Here is a 22,314-nt window from a genome sequence, read left to right as displayed (position 1 = left end):
AGCCTCATATTTGACCTGGATATTCCCTCTGCCTAGAATGCCTTCCTCTTCCAAATCCTACTCATCTATCATGGTCCAGTTCAAACATGACCCATCACTCAAACTTCTGAAAACACTGAACTAACTAGGAAGCTGTCGTTGGCTGTTTAAAAAGAAAGGAAGGGATATGGAAACATATCACAGAGATGGAGTCTAAGGATTTGATGTGACAAGAGAAACACACAGGAAGCTGGAATGTTGGTCTCTTGATACAAACAGGGAATTTAGGACCAAGGCCTGGTGTGGAGGGAAGATGAAAACATTGAATTCCTTGATATATGAATATTATATGGAATTGTCACCTGGCAAATGGGAACTCCTCAACACTGGGAAAGGTTATGAGTGTAGATATATTTAAGAGCCATTTTTATAGAAGATTGGAACTTGTGGTGGCATACAGAATCCCTGAATGAGCCCACTTGAGCAGAGAGAGGGGAATTGGGGAATGACTACAAGAAGGTCTATAATGAAAGAAGGGGAGAAAAAAGGGAGAAGAAAATAGAGAATAAGGAATGAAAGATCAGGGAGGCAGGAAGAGAAGCGGGATGTACTAGAAAGGAGAGAATTTTCAGGAGGAGAAAGCCACATCCTTCAGAGAGTGAGGTCTTACAGTGACAGAGCAATTTGGAGACCTTTGGAGTGGTGGGAATAGAAGCAAAATTTCGGGTAGGTGAAGAGAGAGTGAGTGTGAAGACCCCAAGCCTGTGGTTACAAATGCTCATTTGAGGTGTATATGGCTCTGGAAGGAAAGAGAGACTTCGTATAGTCTGGTAGTCAGAACTGAAATCATCAAGTGAAAACAAGGTGGTACTGATGCCCCCCAATTTAATGTTCATGCTTCTCCCTTCCCTACCAGGCACCAGGCATTACATTTTCTGCCCATCCTGGCCTGTCAAATTCACATAAGTGCCCCAAGATATTGGCCTTTTTAAAACTATTATTTCTGTTCAAAATGTATCTGTCCATAGTTTTATTCCTTTGGAGTGGCATTTTCCAAGACTTTCACAAAATGATAGCTCTTCAAGATGCTATGTGATGTAGGACTCTGTGATCAGGTAAGTCTGGAAAACGCCACGGGAAATGTTAACATGTGAACTGTTCTGGAATCTCTAATGAAAAGAAACTTTACTAATTTTGTTTAAACTACTGAGTATTATTTCTCCACAGACTCATCTCCTTTTTTATTGTTACTATCAAAAAACTCTTCGTGGTTCTATGATACCTATATGGGCAATCTTTGCTTTAGAGTCTTGGTAATGGATAATTAATCTGATAAATGCATATATGTTTGCTGTTAATGGCTGTGAAAGGATAATTGACTTTCTAATATTAAATATTCATAATGTACCAGAGCATTCAAAGAGGTAATAATAAAAAAAAAAATTAATGTGGGAGGTTCGGGATTATGGATGACAAGTGGATGCTGACCACGCAAGATCTATATCACGTTTGGATCCACAGCTAAAGCCTATTTCCTTTTTCTAGGGCTATTACTGTGTTTCGACTACAAAACTTCAATCAATTCTTCATCCAGCCTGAAAAATGGAAAGGGGAAATACAGCACCGTGATGATATCTTGTGTGCTGCATTTTTACCTCCACAAACTCTTGTTACAGGTTAGTTGACCCTTCATTGGACAACCAGTGGTGAATGTTTGGTTTCTTTTGGCTTAGACACGCTTAAAAAGCCTTTTCTGAACTGCAAAATAAATAGGTCTCTTGGGGAGTTAGCCTTTGCACTGATAGATACTCTCCGTCCTTACTTCCAGGGTAACACGTTAGTGGTTAGGACTGTCAGCTCTTGAGTAAGGCTACCTGGCTTCAGATCCTGGCACCACCACTTTCCAGGGCATCATATATTTTTTTAAGGTTTTATTTATTTATTCATGAGAAACACACACAGAGAGAGGAGGCAGGGACATAGGCAGAGAGAGAAGCAGGCTCCTTGCAGGGAACCTGATGTGGGACTCCATCTCCAGACCCTGGGATCATACCCTGAGCCAAAGGCAGATGCTCAACCGCTGAGCCACCCAGGGGTCCCCCAATGCATCATATTAAACAAAATATTTAAACTGTACATCATAGCTTTCTCTGGCAAATAATAATATATCAATATCTTGCTTTATGGTGGAAATTGAGTAAGATAATCTGTGTAAGGGCTTAATACAGTGCTTGACACACACACAGTAAGCTTGTCGGTAAATGTTAGCTTTTATTTTTATTGTCCTTTTCCCAGAAACAGCATTAGGGATGACGGGAACAAATCATACTTCTGTGGCACTCAGATGTTTCATAATGGGCACATACTAAGCCTTTGGCACAATTTAGTCTAAGTAATTTTGGTTAAATCCTGGCCTCCCCAAATGTCTAGAAATCCAAGCCCCTAAAACCATGCACAGGCATGCTTTGATGTGACATATAAAAGAGGATCAGAAGTTTGTTGTATCATTTCTGGCCAAAGCAAACAATTTATAAAGATAAATTACACTATGAAATCGTAGAGTCCATATTTTGACAGCCTAAGTTCTTTTTTTTTTTTTTAAATAGAACCCAAAGTGTCATCAATTGGGAGGAATGAAAACTTATAGGAAAAGAGCCAGGATATCTATGAGGTGTTACAAGATAAGGTTTACTGCTCTGCGTGCACTTAACATTTTCAGTCTCCAGGACTTACCTGGTTACTTTCCAGTAGGGCCAACTCTGGAGTTGAATTTGCTTTATAGCTGGTAAAAGTCCACCCCCGCAGGGAGTATCACATACTGAAATGTGCTGGAGACAAATAAACTATAAGGCTGCATCTTTGTTATTGCAAAAGTGTCATAAGATACCTTTGTGACTGCTGGATAGATGATTTCTTCATTGATTCTCATCCCACCAGTCCTTTGTGAAAAGGTTTGGTTAAGCACTTTACAACTTAAGCATTTCAAAAATCATAGGAGAAGATGGATACTCCCACGTACAGCCAATCCATGCAAATCCATCATCCTTGGCCAATTTTTGGTTTATACGGGTTGCTTTTTCCAGAACAATATGGAGTTTAGTATATATTACTCGTCTTTCTCCAAATCCCAAGAAAGTTACCATCTATACATCCCACTCAAACTCAGCTCTTCCCATCTGCTCTTCACTCAACCTTGACACTCTCCTCAATAAAGAGGTCTCCTCGCCTCGCTGCTGAGAGCACCGGTCAGGGCACGCACTGCTCCTCCCCAGGACAGGCTTGGTCAGACTGAGTCTCACTATTTGGGCTTCTCTATATTCTCTGTGATGAGTGGTAGAGAAGGACTTTCTATAGGAAAAGTTTTAGAATTGGAGAAAGCATTATTCAATAAGGAATCTAGGAGGGAGGGAATGAAAAGAACACAAACACACACACACACACACACACGAATAGATGTGGGAAACAGAAACCTAGAGGGATTTGATTTATATATTACATAAACTTATATAAGATAGTTATAATGATGATTAAGAACATTTTTTCAGCTCTTATAATATGCTAGGCACTATTCTAAGTACTTTTCATTCTTCACAACAACACTATGAAATAAATACAATTTTAATCCAGTTTTATAGATGAAGAAAATTGTGCCATCGGGTAGTTAAATCACTTGCCCACACTTACACAGCCAGTAGGTGGCAGACCTGGGAATCAAACTCAAGTTTAATTACGAAGCCCTTACCCTGAATGTCTTATTACTATTACATAAAAAGATAGGCCAGTAATTTCTATCGCATTGAATACACATTTTACACTCTGAGGATTGTAAGTCCTCAAGCTTAATAAAAATACTAGTTATCGTTCATTCATGTTTCCAAAAATGCAGAGAGCACTTCCTGTGTGTCAGATTGCGTGTGAGGTGTTGCTGATAGCGACTTCTGCTCGTTTCTGTGGCTTATGTTTTCCAACTTCCTGGCAATCTCTCTTCCCCATGCTGCCTCATACAGGGAGCTATGATGGAGAAATTGTTCTGTGGAACAACAGCACAGAAAATGCTCACTGCGTCCTTCACCCCCATTACCAGAGGCGGCTAAAATCAAAATCAGGTGAGTGCAAGTTTGAAACTCAAATGGCATGGGGTCAGACCACATAGGCTTCGTTGTTTATGCATGTACCTGATGCAGCTTGCTCCTCAATTATAGGTGATTGGCTATAGGCACCGGGGATTAGTGAGACCGTTGTCTTGGCAAAGTGACTAAAGAGAACCTTGAGATGCACTTGGCTTAGCAAGTTCTCCATGGCGTGCTGTTCCTTGTCTTTATGCCACATCAGCTTTTCTGAATTACTGACAGCAGGGAGCAGGCCTCTCATTTCCATCTACTTTAGTTTTTGCCAAGATGCCTCACCAAGTTGCCTTTGGGGTGAACTCTGGTACCCCTTGGTAGGAAAGTAGGAGCTCGTGTTCACTTGATAGGCTGCTCAGGCGCAGTCTGGAGCTTGCGTTAAATATTATGCCACCTGGAAATCTTAAATTATTTCTTGCTTTAGAAACCTGTGAAGAGCATGAGATGGGAGTATATTGTATTTTATGGGAGTTTAGCAGAGCATATGAATATTTTATACTTAAGCAAAATGTCTTGACAGTCGCCTTTCACATTTTATTTCAGTTTCCTGGGATACTGAAGATTTTTTCCTTAGGATTATTTATTTAGGTAATGAAGATGTCATTCTTCCCGTGGCCCAGTGAGGTTCTGTTGTCCCAATTGGATAGACACACAGGGCTGAACTGGGCCGTAGGAAAGGACAGGTCATCCAACACAGTTTTTTTTATGTGAAAGTTGAAGGAGTAGTTTGTTAAGAGTAAACCCTTAGAGATTTAGAGCTTACTTGCTCAGGCACAAAGCTCTTGGCCTGCTTTCTGTAGGAAGAGCTAACCATTGGGGTTCATTTGAACCCTCCGTGAATTGGGTGGAATTCTTCTTCCCCTTCACATTGGCCCGCAGGAGAGTGACCTCTTGCTCTTACAGCAAATCTAATTGTGGCTATGATTAAAACCACAGAGAAGCAGATAAGAAAAAAAAAAGTGCATAATATCAAACTTCTAAAAGACAAGAGATGCCAGAGATGTCTTGCTTTGAGATTTGGAAGATACCCCTGCATAGATTTTTTGTAACTATGTGCAGATTATTCATTGATTCTGAATATCCCCAGTTTTATTAGTGTGCCCAGGAGATGACGTCACAAAATAATTGAAGTTCCACCAGGAATATCCTCCCTGGGGTAACCCCTGAGCAAATAATACTGCTAAAAATGATCATTTAAGTATATTTAAATAGTCATTATAGCTCATGTTCATTACACTATTTGCGAGATCAATATGAATGATTAATAAGCCAAAAATGTCATGATATTAGAGTCACATTTGTCTTGGGCATGTCAGGATTTCTAAGATGTTAACATTCACAACAAAATGAAGTCCCTGTGAATTCATATCAAGGGAAAACAACACAGCGTGTGTGTAAAATGCAAAACAAAACTGGAATCAAATGATCCTTCAAGTTGGTGTTGAAGCAGTGACTAGGGGAAGGTACCATGGACGTTGACTAGAAGTTTAATGGAGACTTATGAGGGTCACCAGAGACCGTGATGCAGGTGGGCCTGTTGTGTTTCATAAGTATTCACTTGAAAAGCAGATGTTTCTCTTCCCTAAGACATCTAGCTTTGTGTCCACCACAGATACAGAGCCTCACAAGCTTTTCAGTGCTGGGAGGAGCCTCTCCACCTGCCCCAGCCCAGACCAGGCCGCCCTGGGAGCCCACTCCTTTAAGACCGACACCAAGGGAAATAATGCTGTTGTGAGGCTCTGCTTCCTTGAAGCAAGAACAAACACCTCAGAGACAGGTAAGATATACATTCCCATTTTGACTGCAGATTGGCATATTTGTAAAATGTTGGGAAAGGGAGCAGTGAAGACCGTTTAATCTGTTCCTATGTAGGTGTAGGTCTCGTAGAGCCTAACTCAGTGTAGCAGCTAACAGTCACTGCTGGGTCAGGGCAGGCCACAGGCCACAGCAAACGAGGTCACGGTTCAGGAGAGAGGGTCCAGGAGCAGGAGCGGACCAGACCTCATCAATGACTCATATAGTGCTGCACAGGTCAGGATCAGAGTGCAAAAAACTCGGGCAAATGATTGGATATGGGTGACGATTGGAATTGTTGTTCCAGCCATGGCATAAAGAGTTTTGACAGGGTAGAGGGCACAGCAAGTAATATGCTCCAAATATATGTGCCAATGCTCAGATCTACATGTGCCAGAAGGGTAGAGTCAGACTGCATTGGCACCTAGGATCAAAGTGGGCTAGGAGAAAATAGTGAGAAACTTGGAGATTGGGGCAATAGCAACATTTGAAATAACCACTGATCCCAGGTCAAAAGAGCTGCTTTCTTTTTTCCTAAAATTTTTTGGGGGTTTTTAATGCTTTGGGTATCATTACCAGTTTTTATGTACTTTCCAGAATAAGTCAGAGTCCTGCTTAGTGCTTCTGCCAACATGTATGCTAAGACTGCTGCCATCAGATGCCTTACCACAGCCATTTAATACTACGTAGATGAAATAACTATTTGCTTGATTTCCACCTTGTTTTCAATGGCTGTGTTAGCATGGTGTTGACACTGCCTGCATCTTCCTCAAATAAAGATCTGCTTTTGAGAATAATTCATATTGTTTTACCTTCCATCTAAACAATTATGTTTTTTTTTTAAGATTTTTAAAATTTATTCATGAGAGACACAGAGAGAGAGAGAGAGAGAGGCAGAGACACAGGCAGAGGGAGAAGCAGGCTCCATGCAGGGAGCCTGACGTGGGACTCGATCCCGGGTCTCCAGGATCAGGCCCTGGGCTGAAGGTGGCATTAAACTGCTGAGCCACCGGGGCTGCCCTAAGCAATTATGTTTTAAAAGCATTTTTTCTTAATATCAGCAATCCAGTCACAGAGGTATTATATGTTTGAAAAAAAATAAACACATCTGAGCAATGTTTTCCATACTTACTTTCCTACATTCAATTTGCAGATAGAAAATATGCATGATTTTTATAAAAGACTTTTCAACATTAAAAATCAATAAAGGTATACCCTTATAGAGTTTTAGGAACCCTGCAGAGTATTTAGAATAGACTTTGAAATGATTAGAGTCTAAAACTTTCTATTTTCTGGAACTCACTTATATTCACAAAATGAACTATTATCCTGAAATTGCTCTCATTTCCTCAACACTAATTCTTCTTAATGTTATCAGTATTCCCAAATTGTTTCCACCGAAGCAGCTACATGCTATTATTTCTACCTTAAACAGATATGATTGTTAATCGGCAGTACATTTGTGAAGTAAATTGAAAGTCATCTACAGATTTATCAAATAATAATAGGAACTTTGCCACAGAAGAATAATTTAGGTAGAGTGCTTCTACAAAGCATGTAAAAATAGAAAATGAAAAGGTTAGTTCTAGGCCTATGAACCAAAAAAGTGTTCCATAAGGGCTTCCAAAGAATTCTCTTTTTTTCAAAGATTTTATTTATTTATTTATTAACGAGAGACGGTTAGAGAATGGCATAGACCTAGGCAGAGGGAGAAGCAGGCTCCCCCAAGGAGCCCGGTGCAGGACTCAATCCCAGATCCCAGGATCAGGCCTTGAGCCAAAGGCAGTGCTCAACCACTGAGCCACCCAGGCATCCCATGAATTCTTGATGATATATTAAAAACAAGATCATAAATAAAATCCTAAGCATGGAGCTACCTAGAGAAATTATTAGTTATGTTGCTATAACTACATATATGCATCCATAGCTCTGTACATGAGGAATTTTACTTCTTTGGTATATGTGTCCAGTGGGTGATTAAGAAAGATGGGTTCATGCAATTAGAATGTTATCGTAATATTGAAATTAATGTTTTTTAAGTTTATTTGGAGTAACAAATTAATTCTATATAACTTCAAAAACCCAATTATATTGAAATAATGAAGGAAAGGGAATTCAATATAATGGAACATCTTGCGTTTCCAATCTCATTTAATACTCAACACAAACCAGTAGGGTTATCATTGGATTATCTCCATTTTATATTTGAGAGGATCAAAGTGCTGGAAGTTGATATCAGGGCTACCTGCCCCTCCAATATCCATATTTTTCCACAGGGCAAGCCACTGAAGAACTTTTGTGTGTATGTGTGTGGTCACATTTTCTTAATTAAATGTTGTCTTACACGTTAGGAGGAGCTAACCTGGTGTCATGTGGAGGATCTGGGTATGTCAGATTCTGGGATACCTTTAAGAAGCAACTTCTGGCTGAATTTTTGGCTCATGGTGGAGCTGGATCCATTATTATGTCTATTGATAAGTCAAACCAATACCTCGCCACAGGAGATCTGGATGGACAATTGAAAATCTGGAATATAGAAGTAAATTGAAAGTATTCTCATACTATCTTTGTTATTTTTGATTGCCTTTTGTTATAGATGACTATGAATCTGGTCTTGTCTTTTCCTGGATAACGGAAGACATGGTCAGTCTGAGTATTTTGAAGGAAACATTTACATGTACTGGGCAGAGACAGCTCTTAAATAATTTAGGGGGGAAAATAGATTGTTCTCAGTATGAAAATCTTCTGTTAATATATAATCAAGTCAAGGGCACCTGCGTGGCTCAGTCAGTTGAGCAGCTGACTTGTGGTTTTGACTCATGTCATGATCTCATGGTCTTGAGATCCAGCTTGGTGTAGGGCTCCATGCTGAGTGTGTGTGGGGGGTCTGCTTGAGATTCTCTCTCTCCCTCTGCCCTTTTCTCCACTCTAGAGAGAGAGAGCGCCAAGTCAATCACCCAATTTAGGAATGCGGTATTGTCAGTAAGGTACTGCAGCATTGTTTGAGCATAAATAATTAGGATATGCCATATTCGAAATGAGACTGTAAACTTAATTTAAACAGAGTACTGGCCCTTCATCCAATATCATTATCCTGAATTAGTTTGGGATTTTGTGTCACTGATTACCTGCTCGATTTTCTAATAATATTATAAAATTGTATGATAGACAACTATCTACGCATGATAAAGTTCATCTCTCTCCAATAACTGACTTTACTCTTTCTTCTTTTCATTCTTCTCCTCCCCCTCTTCCTTCCTTTGTGCCTCTCATGTTAGGCAAATCAGTTAGAAACCTTTTTTTTTTTTTTTGAAACTTAACACCATTTTTCTAAACCCTGTTATCATGGACTACTCTTTTGCATTGGAGAATAGATTATTGTTCTCAAAGTACCTTTTTTCATTTTTGTATCAGATGTTTTAAGAAAAAGTGTTATGTCACCACAGTAATTTAATATTTGGACTTTTTAGAATTTTAACATTTCTTTTCATTCAGGGCTACTGTCTTAATTCCAGTAAGAGCAAAATCACGCAGGCCCCGACTCTGATACGATCATTCCAACCTCATGAAGACCAGATAAGTTCCTTAGAGATGTGTAAGCCAGGTGGCCGCTTACTGATTATCTCCTGCTCTGCAGACTGCAGCATTTGCATGACCGATGTCTGCGGTGCTTCTGTCTGGATCTTTGGTCAGGTAGAAATATTGCTTCTTTATTATTTTAGTGTTTACTTGACATTTAGTATGAACTTGTGCTGATTTCTATTTGAATCTCATCGGCTGTTAATATTAATCAGTCATGAAAGAACTGACTTCCATTTCTGGAGCTTACCTCCAGGCATCTTTTGTGCCATTAACCATGACAGCTCCATCAAGTGGAAGACTCTGGAGACATGGAAAGATGGCAGACCTGTGCAGCAGAAAACTGTTTCAGGATTTCTGGGAAAATTTTCTCCTTTAAAACTCCTTCAATTTCAACATTTAGTAAAAACATAATGTGGATACAATTACTGATATGCTTAAACAGGTAAAGGATACTGACTGTGAGGTAATAATCAAATACAGAAAATTTTAGGAAAAAAACCCTCTTCCTCTTCATTGTCTGATTTACTCCTGCCCAAATAACAATAGCTAACATTTGTTGAGTTTTTCCTGTATGGCTGGGGCCCTATTTTATGGTCTCCACGTGGGTTATCTCATGTAATCATGATTCCTCATCTCATGAGGGAGGAATTTTTCATTGCTCCCATTTAACAAATGGGAAAACAGAGGCACAGAGACTTTGAATTAATCTTCTGAGCTCACAGAGGCTAATAAGTCGTAGAGTTTGGCTTTTAACTAAAGCTGGCTCATTTCAGAACTCATGCCTTTAACCATTTCTCCCATGAAACTAAATTCTCATTTATACCTGCCTATTAGGGAAATGAAGTGGGGGGCAATGGTAGAAAGGAAACATTCATTGTCTCACATTTACTTTATTTTTTCCATTTGTTTTCATGGGAACTCTGTTCCTGTTCCCTTTGTGACTTGAGGGACAAAATATCAGTTTGATCTGTTTTAACCAGTACTGCTGAAGCATGGTGATACGCAGTCAGGCTGGTGCCATGAGGTCAGGCTGAAACTTCAATTTCTGTCTGGCTGGTTGACTTGGTTCTATTTAGCAGACTTCATTGCCACTCATGCCATGAGATGAGTTCCAACAACTATCTTCACGTTGGAAGTCAAAGTCTTTTGTTGCTCTATTTTTGAATCAGTTTGGTGATGTCAACTTGTCCTAAAAGAAATTTTATACAACCCTATGAAACACAAGGGCAACAGTAAATCAGAAAAGAATCCAGGGTTGCAGGCCCATGTTTGGCTGGTTATATGGACGTCTCAAGGTAGCAGGCAAGAACTGTACAGTCTCTTCTGCTCTGAAAGTAAGGCAAATTCTAGACTTTTCTCAGTCAGGAAAAAGAGCCTCTGAGTGGTAACTTGAATGGGTGTGTGTATACATGTGTAGTGACGAAGACAGAGGGCCATAGCTGGATTCTGAGCACAAGATGAGTTGGAAAGATGCTTCTGTTGGTGAAGACGTTAATATGATGCTGAATTGCTATATGGCCATGCCTCATGGGCTCTGGGAAGTTGAAGTGGAGGTTAGAATGACAGGTAAAGAAACAAAGTATCATCAAATGGGTAACATCTGGAGTGTAAGTTCCTTAGAGGAGGCTGAAGCAAGAAATAGCACCATTCTAGGTGTGGGTGCCATATTGTGCCCACCAGAGAGTGTCTGCTGCTAAATTTTATTTTATTTTTTTTAAGATTTTATTTATTTACTCATGAGAGACACAGAGAGAGAGGCAGAGACATAGGGACAGGGAGAAGCAGGCTCCTCATGAGGAGCCTGATGCAGGACTCGACCCCAGGACCCTGGAATCAAGCCCTGAGCTGAAGGCAGACACTCAACCACTGAGCCACCCAGGCATCCCTAAATTTTATTTTAATTAAGAAGCATGTGCTAGTAAAACTGTTAATTTTTATGCCTTTGATATTTGTCCTTAGCTGTTTTGTAAAGTCTTTGTATTTTTGAGGGATTTTAGCCTCCAAAAACCTGTGTGAAAATAGGTGGTTTTCCCCTCTATGTTCAAGACAGGAAAAAGAGTTCTCAGAACTGGGATAGTCTTAGAAAGTGAAGCAAACCTGGGGCCAACTGGGTTTTCTGGGTTTTTTTTTTTTCTGCTTGAGCTTTTTTTCCCCCCTTAAGGACTCACTTTGATCAAGCTGTCTTGAATGTAGGTGCTGCTGGTTGCAGGGTGTGGGGATAGGGTGAGGGGAAGAGAGGAGGTGGGGGCAGAAAGAGAATGAATTAGTAGATATGAGAAAATAGTAGCGATGAATGTCCTAATGGTGAGAAGAGACACTCTTTTAGAGAAAGAACACAAGGATATGGAAGGCAGATGGTAATATGTAGATAAGAAGAAGAGACCCAATTAGTAAACATAATTAGGATCAGAACAATTTTTGCTGAACAAACTTGATGTGTACAGTGTCGTGACTTTTGCCTTACATTTGAATGTTGTATTTGTTCTTCCGTCGAATTAATTCTGGTCTGGCAGTTATAAAAACAGGAGGAAAAGCAATAATGTAATTTCCCACATTAAGACTTAATTTTCCAATCACGTGCAGTCTGATTAAAGTATTTAAAATTAAGTGCTATGCGATTGAATATATTTCACGAATGAAGTTATTTTTTAAATAACTGTAAATAATTTTTATAACAAAGCTATGGATCCGAGAGGTTGGTCTTCAAGTTAGATTTTTCAAAGTTAGGGTATGGTATGACTATTCCTGGAGTTGGAAAAATGGAGGTGGGGATGACTTATCCATGGAGATATACTTGTCCCAGGAAACTATCAGATGATGGTTCTGTCCAAAGAAATGAGATGATGTATGCACGTCTTCAATGCCCCTCTTTACACACTAACCACAGTTGCATTGGGCAGAGTGTGGACATTGGTACCTCTCCTCTTTGTCATGTGGGAGCCAGCCAGTGTTTTGGGTTGTGCTTGTTCACCCAGTGTTTAAAATTGGACTTGGCTGCCCATATTTAAACATTAAAGATTTCATACAAGATCCAGATTTCTGGATTCTCTTGAAAAAGAACACGTGTCGGTCCCTGAGAGCAACTGTAAAATGGGTTCTGTCTAGTTGCTATAGTCCCCACCCTGCCCAATTGCCAGTGGGACTGAACTTTGTTTCCTATTTATCACCTTGTATGAGGCTTGATTCATTCGTTGACACTTTCTTCCTGGCCCCTGTAGGCATTTTACTCTGCAGTCCCTTCTGGCAAGATGATCAGTTTGCAGGCCAGTCAGATATCCTAGGGATGCCTAAATCCCTCGAATCACACAGGCTGTGTTCCCTCACATATTCCTGTGTATATGATGGGAATCGACGTAAGATAAGGAAATTGGTTCTGTATTTCAAATATAAAATAAAATGTCATTGAGAGATTCTGCTAGAGATTAAGAATCGTAGCCATGTTTTGTGAAAACGATTGTGTAATACACATATTTTCTTTGAAAAATGCTCAGTAATTTTCTTTTTGAGACTTTTTGAGGAAGATGGAAAGAAAGTAGTTGTATGACAATTAACTGATAATTTTTCAGCAAAAGTTTTGTTTTTAGTAAATGTACATCTTGCTATTGAAGATTTTAAAGTGAGAATATCAAATTTTTTTTGTAGCTCATTATCTTTTCAGAGAAACTTTGCTTCTTATGACACTTACAATTTTTTACCTTTCTTAAAGTTTATATATATCATCTGCTTTGCATAACTGTAAGGTCTTTGAAGAACCACTTTTTGTTTATTTTTTGTGTGTGCCCAGGACTTCAGTTAGTAGTGTAGCACATAAATGTTCAAAGAAAATAAATGTCATAAAGGTAAAATAAGTCTCTTTTTTAGGCAAAGCATTGGCAAACTGAAAACCATATTTCCCTTCCTAAGAGAGATGCTAATTTAATGAAAAGTGAAATTCAAGAAGAAAGCATCAGGGATATTCCTTTACTTTCTAAGGAGGAATCAAGTTTAGACCTACAAGAACGTTCTCTACTTGATAAGGAAAACAAAGATGACACCACATACAAGTAAGCAATTTTAAGTGTTACCTGGATGCCAAGTGGAGTCAAGTTAGGACCTACCAAGATGGCCCAGACTTCCATCTGTGCTCCTTGGAACATGCAGCGACTACTTCAAGGGTGTATGTGGTGAAGAGGGAACTTAGATTCTCAGGGTTACTATATCTAGTTCAATTTCTTGCCTCCACCGAATTCTTGATTTCTATTCAGTATCTTCAAGTCTTCTGTTTCTGCTCCATCATCAACCTAATTGTGAAAATTAGCCCCTTTCCTCCAAAACAGCATACTATATATATATGCATGTATCTGTCTCAGAATGTACGTCAGGTTGACTCCCGGTTTGGGAAGGTGCACAGAGGTTTATATGACAGAAATTCAAAGAGTTTAACTTTGAATATTAGACATGAGTCTCCTTTGAACTCTTCTCACCTTTTCTTCATTGTAAATGAAGGCCTTTCTTCTCTTTATCCCACTCTGCTAGATCTCATTCTTTCTTCCCTCTTACTCCTTATGCCAGGCAGTTTTAGTTATTTCTTTTTGCTAACTCATACTCTCATATATATATATTTAAAGATTTTATTTATTTATTTATTTATTTATTTATTTATTTATTTATTTATGAGAAAGCGAGCATGCAAGTGGGGGCAGGGTAGGGGAAGGGACAAGCAGCCTCTGGGCTGAGCATGGAGCCCCACCGGGCTTGATCCCAGGACCCTAAGATCCTAATCTGAGCTGAAATCAAGAGTCCTATGCTTACCTGACTGAGCCACCCAGGTGCCCCTCTCATAATTTCATCTTTCATACTCAACAACTATTGTTTTTGAGAGGATGATTTTATTCATTGTATTTTATTTGATACAAATGAAAAAATGCTATGTGCACAATATTACTTTTGGGGGGTTTATGGAAAAATCGCACAGAAAGTACAGAGAGTTCCAACATACCCCACCCCCATCCCACACAGTGTCTCACATTAGTGTGTTGTAGCTCTTACAGTTTATGCACCAATACTGATACTTTATTATTAGCTAAAGTACATGATTTACATTAAGGAGGTTTGGTGGCAGGTCCTTTGATGACTATACTCAGGTCCTTTGGTGACTACCTCTGCGTTGCCCATTTCTAAATTAATGTACTCTTTGGCTGGTCTCTTGTGGCTCAACCCCACTAACTGGGGTTACCTGTGGTAATACACATCCAGTGGATTTCTTTTATAGTCCCTCACAATGACAGGCCTCTCCTATTGCACAGCTTTTCCTGAGTCAACTTCAGCTTGGCCCATAGGAAGCTCACACATTCTTATCCCACCAACTGCTCCATGGGGGCCCCTTCTTTCCCTAGTTACATGGCAGCTCCAGTCACAGCTTTTTGCCTGTAGACTTTTGCAGGTATTAGTGAGTCATGGATCCATTCTGTCCCTCTAATGGTTACCCCAGGGGGGAATACACTAAACTCTGACTGGTCTGTGTAAGCAAAAGCTAGAACTGAAGGGGAAGCTTCCTTCCTCTCCCAGGGCAGTGGGACTCAATGCTAACCTATAACTGTTGCCTCTGTTCCCGCATCTTCAGTTCATTTATATCCTAGAGTGGTGGTCAGCCTTCGTGTCAGCAGGTTGGTTGTAGAGCTACCTCCTTGTGGTGCACAAGGAATCTAGCACCTCACTCTGAAATATCAGAATACCTTTTTCCTCTTAATTAATTAATTAATTAATTAATTAATTTGCTTTCAGACTTTTTGGACCTCTGCTGACAGGGAGATAGAAGAAGGGGGAAAAAATCCCCCTTTAAACATCCTGTTACACTGAATTACACTTTGGTATTTGTTCTTCCATTTCCTTGAATTATGGCTTGCTGAAATGTCAAGTGGCATTTTACTTTCAGGCAGAAGGATCTTTTCAATTTAGAAATATAGCATGACCAATCCTGTACAATAATAGAATGCTGGGAATAGAAAGATTTTAGACACGATAAAAGGCCCCCACCCAGCCACCCAACTCAATTTTACAGATGAGGAGCTAAAGTTACCCCAGGGTAACACAGAGCATTGTTTCTCTTCCTGTCACACTCCTAGCAGAATAAAGGCAAGTGTTATAACACACTCTTGTTTAAGAGTATTTCAGCTAATATACTAATTTCCTGTTCCTTATGACACACTCATTTATTCTTTTTTTTTAAATCAGCTTTTCTCTTGAAATCTCCAGCAGTAAGAAGCAAAATTGCCTCTATAATACTGCATTTTTTTTTTCAGATGACAATACATCCAAAAAAGGCCTGTGATCTTTACAATTTCTGCTTTATCTAATTCAGATGACTAGATTGAAATAATTTTAGGACTTTATCACAAGCAGATAGTACAGAATAACATCACTTTGGAATTATTGAACTCATTGAAAGAAAAAGGCTAAAAATGTATCCTCGGAATTGGCTTGGCAGGTACATTCTTCACTTTTCCCAGGAACACGACCACGGATCCTCTGTGGAAAACATACAAGTGCAATGTAATTGTCAGCTGGAAAATGTCCTCCGTGGCTTCCATCCAATGCTGAGAGACTACAGATAATTTTCTCCTTAAGACAATATTACTGAGAAGGATGTACCCTATCCCTAATCAGACTAGTAAATACAAGGAGGGAATCCTGCCACTTCTGGTCCATATGCAAAATATTTTTAAAAATACGTGAAAGAATTTCAAGGAACTAAAGAGAGAAAAGCACAGCTGGTGAGTCTGTGTGCAGGTGGGGGTATGTTCGCATGGAGGCATCTTTCAGTAAGAAAGATGGAGATGCAAATAGGAAAAGCCAATAGAAAGTAGAAGAAGCAGGAAAAACAAGGGAAAAGATCAGATGCTTTAAAGCTGCATTCTCATCTTAACTCCTAAGATCCTCTCTCCAGGATAAAAATCTTGGCATATATTATCTTCTGGCTTATACATAAATAACAGGTTTCCATAGCGCTTAAGGTATTGTATAATATTATGTGTGAGAAGTGGGTAGGTGGTAAAATGTCATTTTCAATTTAAGTCCTGGGGAGATGAAGACGAATATAGAATTTAAGAGAGTAATAGAAAGTCCTAATGCTAAGTTAACAGCAGATACAGAGAAACAGATTTTTTTTTCCTTCCTTAGATTCTGCAAAAGTGAAAAGAAAAAAAGGAAGAAATAAATGAGAGAGGGTAAAATAGGGAACAAAACCCACAATGGACATGCATTTTTCTTCATTTATAGCAATGTTTGACTCTGGACTCACACAGAATTATTCTTCTCTAGAAAAGTTATAGATAAACCGAATGACTCAGATGGTATAACTTTAGAATGTGTCTTTACTGTGAATATTTATTCACAGGATATTTATTTTCTGTGAAAATAATACATGTTCCTTAGGAGAAATTTTGGATGTATAGATAAGCAAGAAGGAAAAAGATGAAAAATCACCTGTCACAACAGTAGTGCCGACCCTTAGGCATTTCCAGTTCCAGGCAAATAAGCAAGTATATAGCAATGTATATCTTATGAAAACAGAGACTAGCATACATAGTTTATAACCTGGTTTATCATTCAAAAAAAAAAACTGGGAGTACATTTCTGTGTGAATTAACAGAAATGTCCACAGACATCCACATCTCTAATGACACTCTAGGGACTTAGGAATTTTGTAACCATTTCCTTTCTTTCAAGCATTTAGACTGTTTACCAGTGTTATCTGGGAAAGCATTTCTCAAACACCTTCATTCATACATATTAGAATATCCAATGGCCTTCATCATTAGAATAGATTCTTTAAAATGGAGTTACCGAGTCCAATATTTTGAAGGCCTGTGGGTCATCTTGCTAAGTTGCTGCCCTGAGACCTTCCCCCACCAGCAGGTGCCTGGAAATGGCTGCCTCGAAACCAACACTGGATGTTGTCATTGTCCTAAAACTGTTGCCATGGTATCTCCTCATTGTTTTCAGTTGAATTTTTTGATTATTTGTGAGACTGAACTTTCCCCCCTACATGTCTATTAACCTTTAACAATTTAATAATGAACTTGAAAGAGGTATTAGACATGCACTCGACTGATTCCTGTCATATCTTTGAGAGAAGCACATCCTAGACTCTTCTTGAATTTAATTCCTATGGGATGCACTCACCATCTTAAAGATGGCCTTCTCTGTTATTGAACCAGTCTTTATCATAGAATGACTTTAATGTTAATCAAATCTATTCATGCATAGAACTCTCTCTCATTGACCTTCATTCTTATTCTAGGGCAACAAAGAGCAAATCTACTCTACCTTCATTATCTGACACTTTTCACCTTGGCTGCCATTTAAAAAATGGGGAAAGGGTTAATTATCAGAAAGCAGGAAAAAAATAATCAGATGGGAAATGAAACAAAAATTTCCAGTAATTTCTCAGTAAGTTTGTGTAAGACAGAAGGCATGCTTAAAATTGATGTTTCTTAGACATGAGAAATTATTACGATGTTCTAAAGTCCTTATTATGGTTAGGAGGGAATTGATATTTAATATTATTTATCTGCTGTTGATTACCTAATTATCCTGCCAGTAGATCTTCTGTGAGAAATTAAATTAGAGAATTTATGGACAGCTATAAGAAAAAAATACACAAAACATTAAAATCGCATTTTAAATTAGGCCTTATATGACATAAAACACTTGGAGGATTGAAAGTCTACTTTTGCCAACAATCTGTGGCAATAATCATCCTTTGCCCATGTATAACGAATGAAAGCAAATGAAAGTTTACTCAATTTTTAAAATTTAAATCTTAAAAATATTAGTACTGCAAATGATTGTTTTTGAAAGTACCACATCTCCTTATTTTTTTGTCTCATCATTCTGATAGTTCCCAAGAGTATTAGGGCTGGCCATAGGGGTGATGGAACTCTCTACTTTGAGTGGAAAATATTTTCTTGTTTTTGGTTAAAGTGATAGTAGTGCAATACTTACTGCGCTCCTGCCATATTCCAGGCACTGCTCTAAGGTCTTTATGTATTTAACTCATTTAATTGTCCCTGAATCTTTAGGAATGGTTACAATTATCATCCTGATCTCATGACTAGGAGAGCAAGGCAGAAAGATGTTAAGTGATTTGCCCAGTGTCAACCCACCAGCAAGAGGTGAACCAGAAATCCCAAAGTAGGCATTCTGGCTCCAGAGCTAGGGCATATTGCCACTGCTCCATACTGCCTGCCCAACAAACATCATGTGACAATATTGAGAAGCTATTGGTTTCTGAGCCAAGTGATCAAATATTTTGTCAAATTCCTGCTATGCATAAGCCACTACTCTAGGCACTTTCACATTCCTTTAATGCCTAGTAGGGCACTTGGGGACTTGTCACATGTCATTCTCTTCTATATCCTGAACCAAGAGGGGGGAGATCTTAGAGCCTTTCTTTCTCATAGAATTGATGGCAAGGCTGCCAGAGCCCATAGTAGGCCCTCCTCCAGCATCACCGTGTAAGACCTTTTTGTAAAGTTTTAACCCCCTCTAAGCCCTTTATTACATTATTCTCCATTTTCATCTTCATCCTTTAGGAGTATTGGAATTTTGGGAATATTCACCTCTTTTTAATTGTGTCCACATTGTCATAGTGACCATTCCCCTAAATGTCAAATGTCTATGGAAAGGAAGTAATAAGTTAGACTTTGAATGTGGAGTTGACTCTGCTGTCTAGTGGTTCATAGAACTGCCCTTCAGTTAGAACTTTGTCATTATGGCTGTACTTCCCCGTCAGTCATCTCAGTAGTACAGTTTGGTGTGATTCCCAGGAGAGCCTCCTACTTTATGCCTACACATTTCCCTCTGTGGATTTAACTCCTCAGGGGAGGTAGGCAAAGTGATTGTAGTGTCACTGGATGAGAGAACCAGGAAGCAAATTGCCTAAAAGCAGGAGAGAGTTCAGAGTGTCTTTGGAAAATAAAGGTCTGGTTTTATCTAGTCCAAAGGTAGACCTCCCTACTTCTAGGCCTCCCTTTACAGTTTGTACCTCAGTTTATAACAGTAATACTTCTCTGGGGGAAAAAGTATTAACCTAACAACTGTAAGCCATAACTATACTACATTCCACCCTTCCTGTGCCTACCACTAACTTCTAATTGTTAACAGATTCTCTTACTATCTTAAAATGACTCGAAGGGTGCCATCATAGTGGTTTGCCAAGCCCAGATGGTGGCTAAATAATATGTTCTGATTCATGAGGGATTGCACATTGTGAGGGAACCATTCCAGTGTGCTTTGGGGAAAAAATGCCACCTGCTTCAGTCTTTGGTTGCCAAAGATTCCCTTAAAAAAATCTATAATTCCAAATAATTTATGTAGACACTTCACATTGTCAAGGAAATAGAGCTTAACTTCCATTGTCATCCACCTGTTAAGTATAGTCTGTGTGTGGAAACTAGCTTCCAAGAGTAGTATATGGAAAGGAAGGGAAAAGTAACTTTATAGGGCAGAAGCTTGGCAAACACAGCCTTGACCAATAGTAAGGTTAACATCAACAGTGATAAGACAGGTTGATAGCATGTACCCTTGATAAGATGTAATGAGAATAGCCCTTCATCTCCATTGACTTCCTTCCAACAACCCATAACCCCCCATCTATCCCTAAGAAAAACATCAGATAAACATAGATAGAAGGGCATTCAACAAAAAAAGAAAAAAAATCTGACATGTATTTTTCAAAACTGTCAAGGTCATTAAAATACAAGGAAAGTCTAAGAAACTGTCATAGACTAGAGGAAGCTAAGGAGTATAATGTGATTTCTAGGGACAGAAAAAAAAGACATTAGGAAAATCCTAATAAAATGTTGAGTTTAGCTAATAGTCTTGTATCAATATTGGCTTCTTAGTTGTGATAAATGGTAATATAAGATGTTAACAATAGGGACAACTGGTGAGGCATGTACCAGGACTCTGTGCTATACTATCTTGACAACTTTTCTGTAAATCTAAAATAACTCTAAAATGCAAAGTTTATTTATGTAAAAAAAACTCAATCAATAAATTGCTACTTAAACCTATATAAATAGCACACAATATTAACTTTGAGATGCATAGACCTCATTTCACTTGTATTGATATTTTAAACTCTTGAGTTTGGGAAATACAGTCCAAATAGAGCAGAGGGAAAGGAAGGAGGGAAATGAACATTTATTGAATAGTGTTATTTATTAGGCACATCGCCTAACAGCCATCTATCTCCTCTCCTTTAAAACCGCAATGAGAATCTCATTGTGTAGAGCAGGAAATTGAGGCTGAGAGTATAGGAAACCTCTCAAGGTTCTCCAGCTACTCAAGAGGCAGCCTCCAACCTACAGATAAAAGGGGGTGAGAGAGCAGTCAGCCGAGGAGCAACAGAAGCAAGGAAAGAAGGCAGCAGGGAGAGGGCAGGCTCCCCAGGGGCTCTGGTAATTGTGTGAAAAATGGGTGTGTTTTCTGACCTGATGCCTCTAAAAAAATACTAATATAACTTGTCACTGTAAAGGGTAGAGGTCTATACAGTGAATGATAACTATAGTTGAAACCATTTCCTGTTTTCTGACAGGAATTATGTACAATTGTATAATGATGTCACTCCCTGTGTTTTACTGATAACACTGTTTCCTTGGATTCAAGCTAATCTAAAGTTTCCCTATAGATTCATATGACAAGTCTCAAAAATGCTGAGGTTTTCTTGTTTGTTTCTTTGTTTTTTTTGTTGTTGTTTTGTTTTTGTTTTTGTTTTTTTTTTTTTGCATTTTGGATACCGTAAGTGAAGATCCAGTCCTCACACTGGATAAGTTTTTGACACGTACCACCAGTTAGCCAGTATAATTTATACACAAGGCAAGAATAGTGTGTGCTTCTGTGAAATTTTCTTCTGCATAATTTTTTCTCTGACCTTCCAGTTGCTATGGGAATCTTTGCTTAACTAGCCTCCTGGCCTCTCTGGCTCTTACCCTTTTATATCATCACCTGGCTTGCAGCCATTTTATTCAAAGAAATGACTTAATTAGTGTAAACAAATGTCGACACTTAGGTCCACAGTATAGGGTTTTTTTTTTGTGTGTGTGTTTTTCTTTGTTTTGTTTTGTTGCTGTTGTTGTCAACAGTAATATATATATATTTAAAGCCTGAAAGTCCTATTCATCCTTTTGTGGTTGATATTTTATTTTATCATGTATTATTTTCTTCCAGTGTCAGACCATCAGAAGTCATAAATTTGGGTATAAAATATAAGGAAAGAAATATCTTTAAGAAAAAAGCACATAACCTTTGCAAGGATGAAGTTGTACAAAAACCATCCAGTAAGTAATCACTCTTGACACATTTTTATAGTGTTATTATTTTATAGATTGGTATGAATAAGACAAATAGCTACTCTGTGTGCCAGGAATGCTGGTATCCCTTAATAAATGTGAAGGTAAGGTCCTGTAATCTCTATTTAATGAAGGAGGAAAGTGAGGCTTAGAGACATCAGCGACTTGTCCAGGGCTGCACAGCATATAAATGGCAGAAGTTTAAGGTCTAAGCCAGAGAACACACATAATGTGCCCAGTATAGTTTCTAAAAGAGAGTCGGCGTGGAACATCCGTTCTCTCTCATAAACACTCCTAAGTGTTTAAGAGATGAAAATGAATAAAAATTATTCTTGCTCTAAGGAAGCCCAATGTAAGTTTAGTTTGGGCTAACCAGAAAAAGAATTATATATAAAACAAGTAACCGTAAAAAAGAACTGCTATCATACTGAAGGATATTAGTTAGAAATGTAGTAAGAGGGGCACCTGGGTGGCTCAGCCAGTTAAGCATTTGACTCTTG

The 22,314-nt window shown here is 38.7% G+C and overlaps 1 protein-coding gene across 1 annotated transcript in view; it reads left to right on the top strand.

Annotated features, from left to right (window-relative positions):
- WDR49 (WD repeat domain 49) overlaps positions 1-22,314 on the top strand; it is a 124,630-nt gene that overhangs the window by 81,222 nt on the left and 21,094 nt on the right. Inside the window, exons 10-16 of the mRNA XM_055308487.1 lie at positions 1,525-1,655; positions 3,987-4,085; positions 5,716-5,880; positions 8,249-8,436; positions 9,393-9,590; positions 13,341-13,522; positions 21,693-21,802. Coding sequence (XP_055164462.1) covers positions 1,525-1,655; positions 3,987-4,085; positions 5,716-5,880; positions 8,249-8,436; positions 9,393-9,590; positions 13,341-13,522; positions 21,693-21,802 — 1,073 coding nt within the window. The remainder of the gene's footprint in view (positions 1-1,524; positions 1,656-3,986; positions 4,086-5,715; positions 5,881-8,248; positions 8,437-9,392; positions 9,591-13,340; positions 13,523-21,692; positions 21,803-22,314) is intronic.

The sequence above is a fragment of the Nyctereutes procyonoides genome, unplaced genomic scaffold (assembly GCF_905146905.1).
Source record: "Nyctereutes procyonoides isolate TBG_1078 unplaced genomic scaffold, NYPRO_anot_genome, whole genome shotgun sequence".
In the NCBI taxonomy this organism is placed as follows: Eukaryota; Metazoa; Chordata; class Mammalia; order Carnivora; family Canidae; genus Nyctereutes; species Nyctereutes procyonoides.
Note: the sequence above shows the minus strand (reverse complement) of the source record. Positions and strands in the feature narration are given on the sequence as shown.